A 17294-nucleotide genomic window follows, 5' to 3' on the forward strand; every position below is an offset into this window, starting at 1 on the left:
ACACAAAACAAACTGGAGGTGGAGAGATGATTCAGGGAAATCAATGGAGAGATACTGTGGATATACTGCTTTTAAGCGGGAAATCACACTTAGAAATAGAAAAACAAATGGCATAGAGGTACAATCTTAACATATGACAAACCATAAGCAACACAAAAATAAGAAAAATGTTCACTCTTTAAACACTGAGATACCATTAACAAAAAGAAATATAAAGCTAAGCCCTCACATTTTCTATTAAAAAATCCTGATGAGCCAAAAAGTTAAAAAAAAAAAAACGCTACAGACTAGACAAAAATAGAATTAGCCTAATTAGCTGCGGATATAAGTTGAGATTTCTGATGTTAACAAAAATGATAAGATATTAGAAAAAAAATAATGCATTTAACCACTTAGAACAAAATATTATAGAGAAAAGTATAATATAAATATAAAAAGGAAAGTAATGAAATGGTATACAATTTAACAGAGATAATTTATCCCTTCAATAAAATTAACCCAAAATGGTAACCAGAGAGGAGGATAATTTTTTAAATTAGGAAATGACTAAATAAACCATAGCACAGTAATATAATAAGACATTATTTCTTTCAAATGTGTACACAAAATAATCATTTAAAACATTAAACAAGAAATAAAATCCACATCCTAATCACAACCCTATGAAAGCTAACCATATATGGATAAGTGACAGTGAATTCGAATTTAAGAAAATACGTTGCACTATACAATTGGTGATAGTTCAAAAGCTAACAATTCTTTTTCATTTTACGTGTAAAAAATGTGCCTTATTAGTTCCAATTGATATTTTAAAATTTATTTACAAAACCATACATATTTAGATAAATGCATATTTATAATCAAGATTTACATTTCAGTTATTCATTAATAACAAAGTTTAATGACTAGCCTTCCCTAAACCATCCATGTGCACCTTTTGTAGATGAAAGTTAATTCCATGAAGGAAAAAAACTATTCCCTATAGCTTTTATAAATTAAATAATAATTTCATTAAGCGTGTATATTGAGTATAGTGTTGATTCAATTTTTAAAAACCATATGGGTTTAGCCTCCAGTGTAAAGCTGAAATGCTTCTACTGTCATAAAATTATGAAGAAACAAATTTAGGATGATTTAACATGAATATGACTCCAACTCTGTACTCCTCTGGTAAGAAACAGCACAAGTAATAAAATTTGTAATAGACAACAGTGATCAAAAGAATTCACTAAAGTGGACAGTGATTACATTAGGTCACTCAGCCAAGAATTCTGTATGTGCAAAGAACTTCATGTTTTAACAGCCACTATATAAACTCAAAGGAAATTGAAATGTCACAGTCAGGGTTTACATCAGCATATTTTTTGACATATTTTTTATTATATACCATTAAAAGAAAATAATGCAGCAGAAAATGACTCAAGACACAGCTTAAAGGTCTTATGTCTGAATAGACAGATCCCTTGTTTTCTGACTAGTTTGTTGCTTTTTTCTAATACGCAGTATTAAAAAATTTTTTAAACACAATTAGAAAAATCAGGGATATATTTTATATAATTCACTTAAGTTCAAAATGTACAAATGAACCAGGAAGAACACAATAAACATTACCTGCATAGCACTCTTGCCCATTTTAACAACTTCAAACAACATCATGTTTTCCACTCCATTCTGCTGGTGATGACCATTCATTCGGTTTGGACCAGAAGGAGGTTTTCCTCCTCCATTTCCACCTTTGCCCTTTTCTCCTGGGCCTTTTTTGCCTTTTTTACAAGTCTGCATAAAAATACAAGTTGCTTAAGTTATATCCTTATCCTTGAGAGTTCAAAATAAAGCTACAGCAGGAGCAGCTGATAGCGTGCATAATTATAAAACACTTAAACCTGACCTAAAGGGGACTGCCATACACATGCGTCATAATAAAATGATATGGTTGTGACAGGCTCTTTGTGGTATCAATTTTTTTAACTTATACTACCATATACCTCATGTGACACTGCAGTTAGGAGCACAGTCTCTGTAGACTGACAGACTGCCTAAGTCCCAAATTTCTATTCCTGTTAGCTGAGTGATCTTGGACAAGTTACTTAACCACACTGTGCTTCAGAGAGATTTTCTAACTTGTAAAATGAGGATAAAAGTAAAAAAAAAAACAAAAGTGCCTACTTCATAGGATTGTGCTTTAGGGTGCAGACTGTAGTGGGCAGCAAGAATAACAAAACTCTATGAAATAAGTAACTCGTAATGAGTTCAACATTTTAACTTGATGTCTATTGTTAGTCTTATAAATCACTGCAGTGCATTGACAAAGGAATTCTAAACAGTATGAATAGGTATATCAAACTCTTTCTTGTTCTGGGCCTTCCCTCCAACACTTATTTATCATGAAAGTTCAATTAACGAACACTATGGAAATGAAGCCCCTTTATAAGAAAGTTAACATTGGGTGGAGGGACTTCATAAATCAGTGAATAGGCTGCCCACATGCCTCAGTTATAAAACACCTCCAACAGCATTTATACCTTATTATTAAAATAAAGTCATTCCCCAACTCAGAGTCCTCATTTCTAAAATGCCAGAGTTGTATCAATATCTTTACAGGTTAGAATAGATGATTTCGAGGGTCTCTTTTAGGTCTACCCATTTCTATGATCTAGAGCAACAGTCAGCAAACTTTCTGTAAAGTACCAGATAGTAAATATTTTAAGGCTCTGCAGGCCACATACTGTCTCTGTCACATATTCTTTATTTTCACTATCCTTTAAAACTGTAAATACCATTCTTAACTCGTGGGCAGTACAAAAACAGGCCATAGTTTGCAGATCCCTGATCTATAGCCAGATCTACAAATTTACTTCCACTGACAGTCTGCATGTTTCTATACTTTGTTCCATAAAGGGTCTTTTCTCCTTCTTCAAGAATCTAAAACCACCCTACTCTTAGGAACTACTTCAGGGGCTTCCCTGGTGGCGCAGTGGCTAAGAATCCGCCTGCCAATGCAGGGGACACGGGTTCAATCCCTGGTCCAGGAAGATCCCATATGCTGCGGAGCAACTAAGCCCGTGCACCACAACTACTGAGCCTGCACTCTAGAGCCCACAAGCCACAACTACTGAGCCCAAGAGCCACAACTACTGAAGGCCACGTGCCTAGAGCCCGTGCTCTGCAACAAGAGAAACCACTGCGATGCCCGTGCACCACAACAAAGAGTAGCCCATGCTCGCCGCAACTGGAGAAAGTCCATGCACAGCAATGAAGACCCAACACAGACAAAAATAAATAAATAAAATTTATTTTTAAAAAAAGACTATGAGGTAGTATACTATAGTGGATTAAGAGTATACCACCTTTCAACAGATGTGGGCTCAAATCCTTAATGACTAAGCTTCTCTAGACCTCAGTTTCCTATCTATAAAAATTAAGTTTTCTAATCTACAGGGCTGTTCAAATATTAAATTAGATAACATGTAAAATTATTAGCACACTGCATGGAACATACGTAGTATAGGGTCAAAACATTATTATTGTTATAATAAATCATTGATCTGATGCCTAATACCTCACTCACAACAGTGGCTACTCTATTCAGATGCCACTATAAGTCTTATCCCAGCTTGCAAATTAAAGCCAAAAGCAGAGTTTCGGTTTTGAAAGATGACTGCAGAACAAGGAAAAGTGGTTTTCTAATGAATAAGCATATACTACCCACTAGAATTATGGCTGTCTCTGGATAGTCATGAGTTAACATTTGTATTCATTCACATTCTCTCCCCTCCGCCAAACTACCACTTTTTAAGGGACTAAGCATGCATACGAAATTATGAAACACATGGATTATGTGCACTCTAAAAAGATATTCCAAGGACTAGTTAAATAAATTACGTTCCATACATAAAATGGGATCCTATGACACCATTAAAAATTACAGACAGGAAAAATTCACTGATAGGAAAGCTGCTGACAACATGTCATTAAGTTTTAAAAGCAAATGAAACAGTTTGCACAGTATGATTCCATTTAAGTAAAATTCTATGTGCATTTTATATACAGGTGTATATATACATGTGTATGTTCATCAAAAATGTTTACATATTTAAAATGGGAAATTTTTACTTTGCTCATTGTACATTTCTGCATTATTTAGACTTTTTAAAAGTAAATGTGGATTGACATATATACACATATGTATAAAACAGATAACTACTAAGAACCTGCTGTATACACAGGGAACTCCACTTCGCTGTACAGTAGAAACTAACACAACATTGTAAAACAACTATACCCCAATAAAAATAAGAGAATCATCAAAAAAAAAAAGAGAAAAAAAAAGTAAATGTGTCATGAGAAAATATAAATCCAAAATTCATTTTGGCAAAGAAAATGCTGAACAAAAGCAAGTCATCTTTTGCACAATGTATTTACACATGCACGGAGTCAAATGTACTTTCCAAAATAGCAAAATGATTTAACCATTCACTAAGTTACCCACACCTCTCAGGCTACCCACTCAAACTCTAAACTTGCATTCTATTGACTCAGAACTTTGTTAGTTTTTATCCTTGACGTTACTTATAAAGAGTCACTGTCAACAGTAACCCATTAGACTTAAACGCTTGTAGGTTACATTTTTAGGGTACTTTAGAATAAGAAATTTACTGATTTGCTTTACATTGGACTACTCATGTACAAATAAAAATAAAGCCAACAGAGTACCACATTTTGCTTAGCATACTATGCTTTATAAAATAAACTACTAGAAACAATGACGTATTAATTTCAACTTTATAGTAGTAGAAGTGTTCAAAGGCTTGCCATACCAGTCAGGGGAAAAAAGCATTTTTAAAAGACAACAACATCTGAGACATAACTAAAACAACTATATATAGTATATAATTATATTTATTCATATATGTATATTTATGACCGTAAGAACCAAAATAAAGACACATATTCTATACATACTTTTCCTTTGCCTTGCTTTTGGTTTTTTCCTTCAATGTCTTCAAAATCTGTGTCAGAAGAAAAATGTGTTTCTGACTCCCTATGACAAAAAGATAAGCAATTATTTAAAATCTTCCTTAGAAATGTAGATGGAGTTTCTAAATTTTGCCATATTTTCTAAAAGAAAGGCTTGGTTAACTCATTACAAAACTATATTAGCATTAAATGTAATTAAGATGCTTTCCCAAAGCAACATATCGTAGCATATTACCAAACATTTAAAATTATGTAACACAAAAACATTAATCTAAAACACAAATGTCTAAGCATGTTTTTATTTTGTTAATTTTTAACCAAAGCATAAAAACAAAACCAGGGGCTCTCAAACTTTTAACTCTAGGAAACGTGGTGTTCTACTGGAATGGCTGGTTTCATTTTCTGATTCAAAGACCATGGTGTTCAGGTAAAACTGTATTTTAGCACTAGGTATGAGATAATCTTTATTAGGGAATTTTAGCAATATTAAGGATCTTATGACCTTTCCTATATAACACAAAAATATTCATAATCTAAGTGTAACTATACAAAACATGTATTTCTGAAAGAATATACGTAAAACATTTTTACAAACTAAATCAACAGGGTAGGGAAGTGTGCTAACTGATCAAAATCCTTTATGAAGCAAAAAGCTGTTGAGCTATAGTCAAGAAAACTGGTTCTAGTTAATACGGTACTAGGAAACTGTGATCTTGGACAACTGACAACCACTCAATCTTCTCATCTACAAACAATGTTTATGCAGGAAAGAATGAAATCTCTGAAGTCTCTTTAATCTCTAAAATATAGACTTATAGTTCTAAGAAACTGTCCCTCATTTTGGAGTAGGAGGGGTGCTTTGTATAATCTGGATTTTCTAAGGCAAAATGGAAGTAAACCAATTTAAATACACATGTGTGATGCTTCCTATATATGTAAACATGGGTCTATCTATCTAAATAGTAGTAACAGACCCACACTTAAATGCTTAAGGCAAGGCATACCCAGTATCAATATTTGGGTCACAATGGATTTTAGAACTGAACAACACACATAAAAGATAAAGGTTTTACCATTTTAAATGTGTAAAACTATTGTCAGTTTTGTTTAAAATAAATAGAATCAAAGTGAAAGACTATCTTTCTAAAGCTAGTCTTCTCTAACTAGATTTCTTCTATTTCCATTTTTATTGTTATAATAACCAGTTGTCCAGAGGCTGTGAGTTAGGAATACTTTATAAATCTAAAATAATGGTTAAGATGCTAGCAGGGGGAAAAAATTACTATTTATAGCACTTACCTACAAAGTTATTTAAACAATGTATTGAAGATAGTGGCAATCCTAACTATGTCCTATAATGTTGCGAGGAAAAGAGCCTGTAATAAACACCATTTCCCATAGTTAATGCACTCAAAACTGAATGACTACTTAATATTAACCTTGAAACTCATGCCTCTTACATCTTAAGAATACTGTTGTCATCAATAATCTTCCCACATGCCTATATGGCTTTGCAAAAAAATTTTTGAAAATGGTTTTAAACATCTTGGTGTGTAAGTAATCTTCTTTCTTCCCCAAGATATCTGTGGGACACTAGCTCTCTTAGAGAGCTCAGTAAATGCTATAAGTCTGCAATCACTAGTCTTTGCCAATATTCTGATGGCCAAAGAGTAATCAAAGGCTCAATTACATTCTTAATCCTCATCTCCAGGCTATCCCAACTAAAAGAATGAGCCACTAGAGGCTTAATTACTAACTGGAAAACCTTCTGAAGAAAACTGAAGTGAGTAAATGGGGTAATAAGAGTCTAAAATATCCCCAACCAGAGAAGAAATATTCTTGTGAGTCTGTCTTTCTCTAATGCTTCCTTCTGTTTTTAAGATCAAAAGAACAACAAAAACCTATCCTAGGTGAAATTAACATATGCTAATATGTTTATGGGGTATACTGGGTTCACCTTTTAGTGGCTGGAAACTTCATGAGCCATTCATCACACGACTGAATCTTCCACTCCTTTCTCTTTACCCTGCCCCCACCTCACATACCCAATCAAATACTGTCTATTCTACCTCCACAACATCGATTCCCTCTTATCCATTATCCTATTTCAGGCTCTAATTACTCGAGATATTCTAATGGTCAACAGTCTAGCTTATAACGCAAACCTTTTAAATTACCTCTACTGTATTAATGTATTTGAGAAATTTCATAAGATAATTTTATAGTAGTCAAACCAAAAATTAATTTTTTTCTCAGACTATCCCATATCCTCCCTCAAACAAAAACAAGAAATTTTCCTCAAGAATCTGAAAGTAGAGTCAATATAAACTGGGATTAAAATCACATTAAAAATCATACTTTGAAATATTGGCAATATCCCAACAGACCCTTAACACTCTGAAAATAATAAAATTATTTAAAAAATGAAAATCTATAAAACATCAAAAGCAGACACTGGCCACCATTATGTACAAGGATATCTGCTGTTTTCAAAATTTTTAGCAACCAGACTCTGTTTTTAAATCAAGTCTTATAAAGACCCTAATATGTGGTATATGTGTGCGTAAAGTTAATGGGGGTCCACGAGCAGTTTAAAGGTTCACTCTTCACTTAGGTACCTCATGAAACTGGAGCTTAGTATGAAAACCACTGCTGCATATAGCAGCTCAAATTCTTTCCTACATCAAAACACCAAAGAGTAATGAGAATAAAAGCTCAATAAGGAGTACAGTAGCTTTTAAGACAAGGGTAAAGAAAATAGCTATGCTGAAGTCACTTTATGGACCAATTAGCATATAATTTGTTTCTGGGGGGTTAAAAAAAAAGGAAAGCATGTCCTACCCTCCTACATTTGTTTTAGCCTGTCATTTGATTTTAAACAGAAATCTGACATTACATCCTAAATAGTATTGCATGGTATATATTCCTTACTAATGAGAACACTTAACATTTTAAGAATTTCATGACACTCCCTTCAAAACAGTTGCTATTGTAAAACCAAGTATGGACTCAAAGAACTGAACAGCAAAAATAATAAATTTTCCAGGATCTAAATTATAAAATATACTACAAAAAAAGGCATGGAATTACTGTTACAGAACTCAGTAAGCATTGATATAAACTATTTCCAAGTATGCATGCTATTTTATACTGAAACATTATATCTTCTCAAGCAGAAGTAACTTTAACTGAAGTTAATACAGTTCCCATTTTGTGGAAAAAATGAGTATTTAGAGATTATCATAATATACTTACTGAAGTAGATTAAAATCAGTTGGTATTTCTGGAGCTGCTATCATTTCTTTATCATCTTCTGGGACGCCCCAATGTCAGAAATATATTCATATATTTACGTGGGTAAAATGATGGTTTGCTTCTTTCTTCTAAGACAAACAATTCCTTTAAAAGGGACAGGGGGCGGGGGGCGGGGAGAACGCCATATTTATTATAAACACGCCAAAAATGTTGGGAAGGATATCTACCCCAAAACTAAATTTCCAAGTGTCTGCTAATGTGTTTTAGTAAATAAGGATTTCTGCTTTTTCTAGATACGGATTTGTTACAACTGTTGTAGCCCCACGACAGTAACAACAAATACAAAGAAAGAAGCTTCTACTACAATTATTTTTTTTAATTTGTTATGATTCTCCAGCCTTGCTTAAAAAGACAGATACCCTAACTAGGAACAGAATGAGACTTTTACTCATCCTAAAATCTTTATGACAAGTTTAAACCATAATACAAGACGCCTGAAAATTCTATAGCTTTCTGCTTATGATGTACAGTATAGTTAAAAGGAGCTAATAAAAAAAATCTAAGATATAATTTTAAAATACTTTAAAAACAGGTTCTTCTACCATAGAAGAAACATACGGTCCAAAAGCGTGGCTTATTAATAACTACACTTCATGATAATACCATCTGCGTTGAACAGGAAAGGGGAAAAAATGTTAGCTCTGATCCATTCCCTTAAGGAACTTATAATCAATTTAAATACCAATAATGTCATATGGACAACAGATGAATGCCATTTGTGACCAAAGTAAGTTTGGCCATAGGAAGATGCAGTTCCTAAACAAGAGAGTGACCTAAAAGCAAATGACAAATCTATAACAAAAAAGAGAAAACAGACTGGGTTTGAAGCTCTGAATCTTATGTATAACTTTCTTTTAAAATTTTATGCTTTTATTTCCAAGCAAATCTCATACTTGGTGGCCACCTAAAGACTAAACATATCCAATTAATAATAAATATTCAAATATCACATAGTGATGAACTTCTAATGATCTCTTCCAGCAGAGTAAACTTTATACAAGAAACTGATCATTCAATTTTTCCATTAAGTTTAAATCTTGAAAAAACATCATAAATGGCTACTAATATATAATTTTTTAAAAATTTTTTAATATAATTAACATACAAAAGTTCAAAACACTGCATTTCCCTGCTCACTCTAATTAAGCTACTATGAATAGCAAAATAATGAAGAGGAGAAACAAGAATCAATAATATACAACTTAAGCCCTAATCAAGGGTTGTCTATACCACCACTTTGAGTTTCTTTTTTTCTGAAGAATACTCATATTGTAAAATATTTATTTAGATATCACTGTTAGTATAGTCTTCTCACACTAAATCATGGTCCCAGGATTGTTCCCCTCCAAGACCACTAATTGTTAATTTGTTTTTTTTTTATTGTAACCTAAGGAATTATCTAAGTAGTATATCAGAGTTCTGAGACTTGCCATCATCACATGTAGGATACACTCTAGCCTCCTAAAAATCCCAACTAATTTAAAAAAGAAAACTGTTTTTTAAAAAGAGAACAATTTTGTTTTTTTAAGTGAGCTGGAGAGGTACAGAGATAATAAGTTCTAACCAACACATCAGGTCATCTAGATGGCAAGATGGAAATAAAGAGCTTGCTGTGTCTGTCTGCCTACCTGTCCCCTCCCCTCTCTCTCTAAGCATTTTATAAAACCAAACTTGATGCATTCCTTAAATATACAGTTTTTAAGCAGACTTTAAAGATAGTTCATAAATGTATTCTACTAAAGGACATAAAGAATGAATCAGCTCTGAAAAGCAGAGAGCACTAAATAAAACAGGTACTGTATGATATACTACATTCCTCTAAATAGCACAGAATTAATTTCTAGTGTACAAGAAGTCTTGCCAGGTCAACTTATTTTTCTCAAAGTACGGCTATACTAACATGTACTTGGTAATTAGAAACCAAAGAAAACACAAAAGAAAAATAGAATTTATAAAGATGTGAGTCTCCCAGACAAGGTGTCTGTATTTTAAAAAGAAATATCATGCCAGGGTCTGATAGGTTTAGAAAAAATTATTAAACTAGCCAACTCCCTATCCCAGTGAAACACCTGTTTTTAAAAGTTTCTAAATATTAAAAATCCATCCAACCAAGTAAAAGTATCTACCATGTGCCAAATGCAGCAGTGGGCACTGGGCATACAGTAGTGAACAGGAGAGCAATGATCCTTGCCCTTATGGAACTACCTGTAACAGTAAATGTGAAAATATATTTCTAGGAAAAGGCACCTTCCTCTAATGCAACCTATTATTAAACATAATATTAAATTCCATGTATCTTGAGTTTTTACTACTGTAATCATGCTCTAAATAACCAATTTGCCACCAAAACAGTTCTTCATAGCTCAAAAAAATTATATATATTAAAGTTGTTGTGTAATTTAAAGAGGCAGGGGGAATGATGGATATGTTAGCATTGGTCTGCGGTTTTTTTTCTTCAAGAATATAAACTTTATCTGCAGGAAGAACTTCGAATTTTTCCCTTTCTATTTTAAATGTCTACAGCTATACATAAATACAATTTGCTTCCCCCAAAGATTTTCATTAAAAAATTCACAAACAAGGTCTTTAAATGTACTTAATGCCATTTGACCTAAGTTGGGAATCCCCAAACTGTAAGAATACATAATGCTCAAATAAAAGTATAAGTTTAATAATCAAACTCACCACACCATTTCTGGCCTACTGTATGTAGGTTATTAATTTTTAAGAAATATGCTCAAAGATCACAAGGTGGAGCTCTCACCTAATGTCAAAGAAAAGCTCTGAGATTTTTAGCATTTGTACCAATTCTCTATAACTACTATAAGAGAGTTAACATTCCAACAGCTTTGGAGGATAAAGCACAGAAATAAAATTTGCTTTAACTCTCAATCACTATTTCCCTTTTGGGAAAAAATACATCCAATAACAACTAGCTTCTGCTTCTCCTTACTGAAAACTAAGCAAACACATTTATCGATAGGTTGAATAACATACTTTAAAGTAAAACCACTTCCTTAGGCTCAAGTGTGTAATACACTGCCATTAAAGATTTATTAAAATTAAAAATAGGTGATTATATATATTTTAATTCTATACCTTAAATTCAAGTAAACGCTCTCAGCAGTAATGCTTTTGATATAAACAGAGATCTAAAAGCTGAAATTTGATCACCATACTTTTCAAGTTATCTATAATGAATCTATGTTTAGGGCCTGTTACTCAGTTTAGATCCCGAGTTAACTAATTCAGTAACAAAAAAACTTTCTTCTTCCACTGCTGAAAACCTGTTGGATACCTACTACTCTAGCACATAAACACAAATATATACTAAATATATATAATTATGCTTGCATCCTTAACTCCAAAAAATGACTTGATTAAAATTATGCACCCACCGCCAAAAAAGTAAAAATACACAAAAAACAACCCGTTTTTCTTTGATATTGTTTTTAAAACTTAAGGTAATTCTGATTTCTTTTTATAGAAGAATGATTGTTTCAAAGTTCCTTTAATTCAATCCCAAGTGGTTTCAAGATAGAAAATAAAAAACTACAAAACTAACAAGGTCCCTCAGAACTCACACGTTATTGGGGAGTGGGGGAAGCACTTAAAGTAGCTGGTGTATTAATTCTTTCCCTAAAAATGCAGAAATAGTCAACTGCTAAAAGCTAGCAAATTCAGCACATATACCACACGTCACACCCTTATCTTAACACTAGCCCAAAAGGGTTACGTTCTTCTATCTATAAGGATCACATCTTGGAAACGTATATACCCTTCTGAAATGCCACCATCATTATAATGCAAACACTTAAAAATAGGAACTACTTAAATGCCCAGCCATGGATTAACTTACGGTACAAAAATGTAATTCATATTCATACACTGAAACTACATATGATGACTGTGTAGCAACATGGGTAAAGTTTGATTAAGTTTAAAGCCTTATATTAGGATACAATATTAACCAAAAAGAAAACAAAGGAAAACAGTTAACATATCAGAGTGGTGAAAATGTGGTTGATTTTTAAATTTTTAATTACGATGTTATCGTTAGTAAGAAAAAAAGTAAATTATGAGGGTGGATATTTATTTTTCAATGTCTTCTCTTAAAATCTGAACTGAGAGGAACTACAAAACTATCTCTGCTGCTAAAACCTGATCTATTCATATTTCAGATACATAATGTCAAAAAGTTACACATCTACAAAAAGAAACTGAGTTCTATCATAAAATATCTTTATTATGTTCACCTACTCAAGATTAGCAGGGAACAGAAACTTTCATATGAACTCCCGACAAGACCCAAAGGTATGTTCCTTTTATTGGCTTATCTACTTTCTTAGGAGATAGCAGACAGAAGTCTGTCATTTAGGATGAGACTGTGAAAGAAAAGGGAGACTAGTTCCTGGAGTTATTTACTCAAAACAGGAAAGTCACTATCATTCCTTATGTCAAATGATACATGGCAACTTTGAGTACGTAGGTAGGGCAAGAAATGAAAAAAGCCTTTAAAAAAAGATTTCTCCTTGCTCAAAAAGATATGTTTCCTCCCTCTGTTTATCTCCCTAATTTCTGCTAATAGTCTTCTAAGTAAACAACAGGGTGAAAAGAATGACAAATCAAACAATGATCATGTATATTCAGGTCAGCAACACAATTTTAACCTAAGTGTTTCTTGATAGCATACTCACATTACACCTACCACATAAATCATTTGCAAATGTATTTTCCTTTCCACAAACTAGGAAGGAGTCCTAAAGAATTTCTAATGGGAGCACCTGCTCTAGTGCAGGAATAGGTAATCTGGAGAAGGTAGGACTAGAAGAAATCTAAATACGTAAAAGAATTAATAATCCTGTCTACATTTCCTAACTAACGGTAGGGGAGGTCAAATATCTGCCCTTACAAACTTAAAAAATAATATACAGAAGAAAGGGAAGGCCAAAAGTAAAAAAAAACTTTCTAAAATAACTAAGTAGACAAAGTGAACACACCTAATGCCACAACACTTCAAAAACAACTTTTACTTGCAGGAAGAGGGGAAGGAGCAAGCTGGGGCACAGTCTACACACATCTGGCATCACTATACACTGCCAGAAACTAAGCCAGATAGAACTGGAAACATCCACCTGTTCCCCTCCTATTTTTAAATGTATGATAGTATATGCTCAGCAATCTTCCTTATTTTCTTGTCTACCCACATTCCCCAATACTTTCCAAATGTGACTCAAGTACTAACCACAATTAGGATCACCTGGCCCAACCTACGCAGCTTGCCCCAGTTCTCGACCATCAGTTCTGATTTCTGTAGAAAATCTAGCACTCCATCGTTAACTTCACATGCACAAAGTGCTACCATTTTGAGGAGGGGGGAAAAGGGGGGAGATAAGAAAAGGCTTCTGCCTTATTCCTGCAGACCCACTACTCTATCACTCTGTACTCAGTCGTACCCTGTGCCTTAGTCATCCAAGGATCAACACTCTGCCTTGTTCTTGCTGTAATGTATCTACCAGTTCCATCCCAGGAACTGGAATCCTGCCCCTAAACCTACCCTAAAAAGTCTCCCTGTGTCTCTCCAGTTGCCCTAATCCAAATGCCACAATACTGTCCTCCTCTCATCTGTCTACCATACTGACACTGACTGCTGCTAGACACTGGATACCATATCATACCTGATACAGTGGACATATATAAACTATCTAATTCCAAGTCTGCTACTTCCCCAGTTTGCCTAACCAGCTGCTGTTGACTAGACATTATCTGGCCCTATCGCAAAATAAATATCAAAACAGGTAAATATTTATCACATACTATCAAATATCATACCTCAGGACTTCCCTGGTGGCGCAGTGGCTAAGAATCTGCCTGCCAATGCAGGGGACACGGGTTCAAGCCCTGGTCCAGGAAGATCCCACATGACGTGGAGCAACTAAGCCCGTGCGCCACAACTACTGAATCTGTACTCTAGAGCCCGTGAGCCACAACTCCTGAGCCCTTGAGCCACAACTACTGAAGCCCACGCGCCTAGAGCCCACGCTCCGCAACAAGAGAAGCCACCGCAATGAGAAGCCCACACACCGCAATGAAGAGTAGCCCCTGCTCGCCGCAACTAGAGAAAGCCCACGCGCAGCAACAAAGACCCAACGCAGCCAAAAATAAATAAATAAATACATAATCATACCTCAGTCTGCAAGGTCAACAGCTAAATCATGAATCATTTTTTGAAGTACCGTCAATGTTCACTCTTCATCTCACTTATACTTGAATATCATACTCTGAAGTTAGCCTTCTGCAATAATTTAAAGTATGTATGTGCCCCACTGACATAACTTTCTGTATGTTAAGACATGAGTAAACAGCAGCAATTACTACTGGGTGTAGTGGCTTTCGACATTTCAGAGGTGAGACAAAATTAGCTAGTATAAATGAATGTCTAGATCTGAAAATCAAATTTACAACAACGAGCTAATTTCATGTGTTAACACTTGTAAATGGTATACAGCATGATATAAGCACAGTGCATCATTACCATCAAATCCACTTCGCGCTGGGCACCACTGGCTCACTGGCAGATTTCAATCAATAGCGGTTATCAAGGCAGATTTCATAACAAAGTTGATGAAGACAGGATAATCCCGCTCAGATTTTGAGGGAAATCCAAATTTTTATTTCACATACTCTCAGACTGATTACACCAAAAACACTTTCACATTTATTCAAGGCACTAAAAAGTATCTAAATGAAATCTTGAGTGTTTATTAATAACTCACATGAAGATGGAGACACAACTGTAACTCAGATACAATTCGGTTAATAAAGTGTAAAATAAATCACTTTATAGAGGACAGTGGGAAATTTTAATCTAAAATTTAGAACTGCAGTTACTACTACCAAGCGCAGTATTTTTTTATTCATTTTATTATGGCAGCAAACAGAACATACATGCTACATATTTAATACTTTTTTTTTTTTGGCTGCACCACGTGGCATGTGGCTCTTAGTTCCCCAGCCAGGGATTGCACAACCTCTGCAGTGGAAGCGTGGAGTCTTAACCACTGGACCACCAGGGAAGTCCTATATTTAATATTTCTTGTCCCTTCCACGTCTGATTAGGTAACACTTTATTAAAATACCTAGCATTCGCATCCACTTGATATAAACCACTAATCTTCCTACTAACATCCACAGTACACAATTCACAGGCTTGAATTATAGTCATATTAAAGTTCAGAAATCATGTTTTCACAATAAAGTTTATGAACACAGTATAGGCACTTCCAAGTTCTCATTTCAAATCTAAAAGGCTGGTAATTCCACACAATGACAATGACAGGAGAGTCACATATATGTTGTACTCCAAAATTATTTTAATTCTCTCTAAACTTAAGCTTTCCTAAATAAAGATTAAAACATGTAAATTACTTTTTAAAAACTAAACTTAAGCCAGATAAAGACACTACAAAAAACGACAGACCAATATCCCTGATGAACACCAATACAAATATCCTCAACAAAATATTAGCAAACCAAATTCAATAGCATATTAAAAGTTATTATACACCATGACCAAAGTAGGATTTATTCCCCGAATGGAAGGCTGGTTCAGCACATGAAAATCAATTACTGTAATGTATATATTAACAGAATGAAAGGCAAAAACGCCTCACGATCACCTCAACTGATACAGAGAAAGCATTTGATAAGATTCAACACCTTGGGACTTCCCTGGTGGCACAGTGGTTAAGAATCCGCCTGCCAATGCAGGGGACACAGGTCCACGCCCTGGTCCAGGAAGATCCCACATGCCGCAGAGCAACTAAATGCATGTGCCACAACTACCGAGCCTGTGTGCCACAACTACTGAAGCCCACGCACCTAGAGCTCGTGCTCCTCAACAAGAGAAGCCACCACAATGAGAAGCCCGCGCACCGCAAGGAAGAGTAGCCCCCGCTCACCACAACTAGAGAAAGCCCACGCACAGCAACAAAGACCCAACGCAGCCATAAATAAATAAATAAATAAATAAAGATTCAACACTTTTTCATGATAAAAACACTCAACAAACTAGACAATGAAGGAAATACCTCAACATAATAAAGAACACTTATGAAAAGCCCGCAGCTAATATCGTACCTAATGGTAAAAGACTAAAAGCTTTCCCTCTAAGATCAGGAACAAGCAATGATGCTCTCTCTCTCCACTGCTATTCAACATGGTACTGGAAGTCCTATCCAAAACAATTAGGCAAGAAAAAGAAATAAAAGCCACCCATATCAGAAAAAAAGAAGCAAAATTATCTCTGTTCACGGATGATATAGTCTTATACATAGAACACTCTAAAGATTTCACCCCCACCACCAAAAAAACTGTTACAATAAACAAATTCAGCAAAGTTGCAGGATATAAAGTCAACACACAAAAGTCAGTTGTGCTTCTATACACTAAAAACAAACAATCCAAAAAGGAAATCATTCCATTTACAATAGCACCGAAAAGAATATTTAGGAACAAACCTAACCAAACAGGTGGAAGACTCAAACACTGAAATTTATAAAACACTGCTGAATGAAATTAAAGAAGTCACAAATAAATGGAAAAATTCCTCATAAAATTCAACGGACTCCAAATAACCAAAACAGTTTAGGAAAAAAGGAACAAAGTTGGAGGAAACACACTTTCTGACTTCAAAACATATCACAAAGGTGCAATACTAGCATAAAGACAGACATACAGGGCTTCCCTGGTGGCACAGTGGTTAAGAATCTGCCTGCCAATGCAGGGGACACGGGTTTGATCCCTGGTCTGGAAAGACCCCACATGCCGCGGAGCAACGAAGCCAGTGAGCCACAACTACTGAGCCTGCGCTCTAGAGCCCACAAGCCACAACTACGGAGTCAGTGTGCCACAAGGCACGTAGGCTCAGCCACAACTACTGAGCCTACACGCCTAGAGCCCGTGCTCCACAACAAGAGAAGCCACCACAATGAGAAGCCCGC

The 17294-nt window shown here is 34.8% G+C and overlaps 1 protein-coding gene across 4 annotated transcripts in view; it reads right to left on the minus strand.

Annotated features, from left to right (window-relative positions):
* STAG2 (STAG2 cohesin complex component) overlaps positions 1-17294 on the minus strand; it is a 115654-nt gene that overhangs the window by 66664 nt on the left and 31696 nt on the right. For all 4 annotated transcript variants that reach the window (XM_060002829.1, XM_060002826.1, XM_060002828.1 and 1 more), the window contains exons 2-4: positions 8233-8376; positions 4963-5041; positions 1612-1776 (exon numbers count right to left, since the gene is read on the minus strand). In XM_060002829.1, coding sequence (XP_059858812.1) covers positions 1612-1776; positions 4963-5041; positions 8233-8276 — 288 coding nt within the window. In that variant the 5' untranslated portion in view covers positions 8277-8376. The remainder of the gene's footprint in view (positions 1-1611; positions 1777-4962; positions 5042-8232; positions 8377-17294) is intronic.

This window comes from Delphinus delphis, chromosome X, assembly GCF_949987515.2.
Source record: "Delphinus delphis chromosome X, mDelDel1.2, whole genome shotgun sequence".
Lineage (NCBI taxonomy): Eukaryota > Metazoa > Chordata > Mammalia > Artiodactyla > Delphinidae > Delphinus > Delphinus delphis.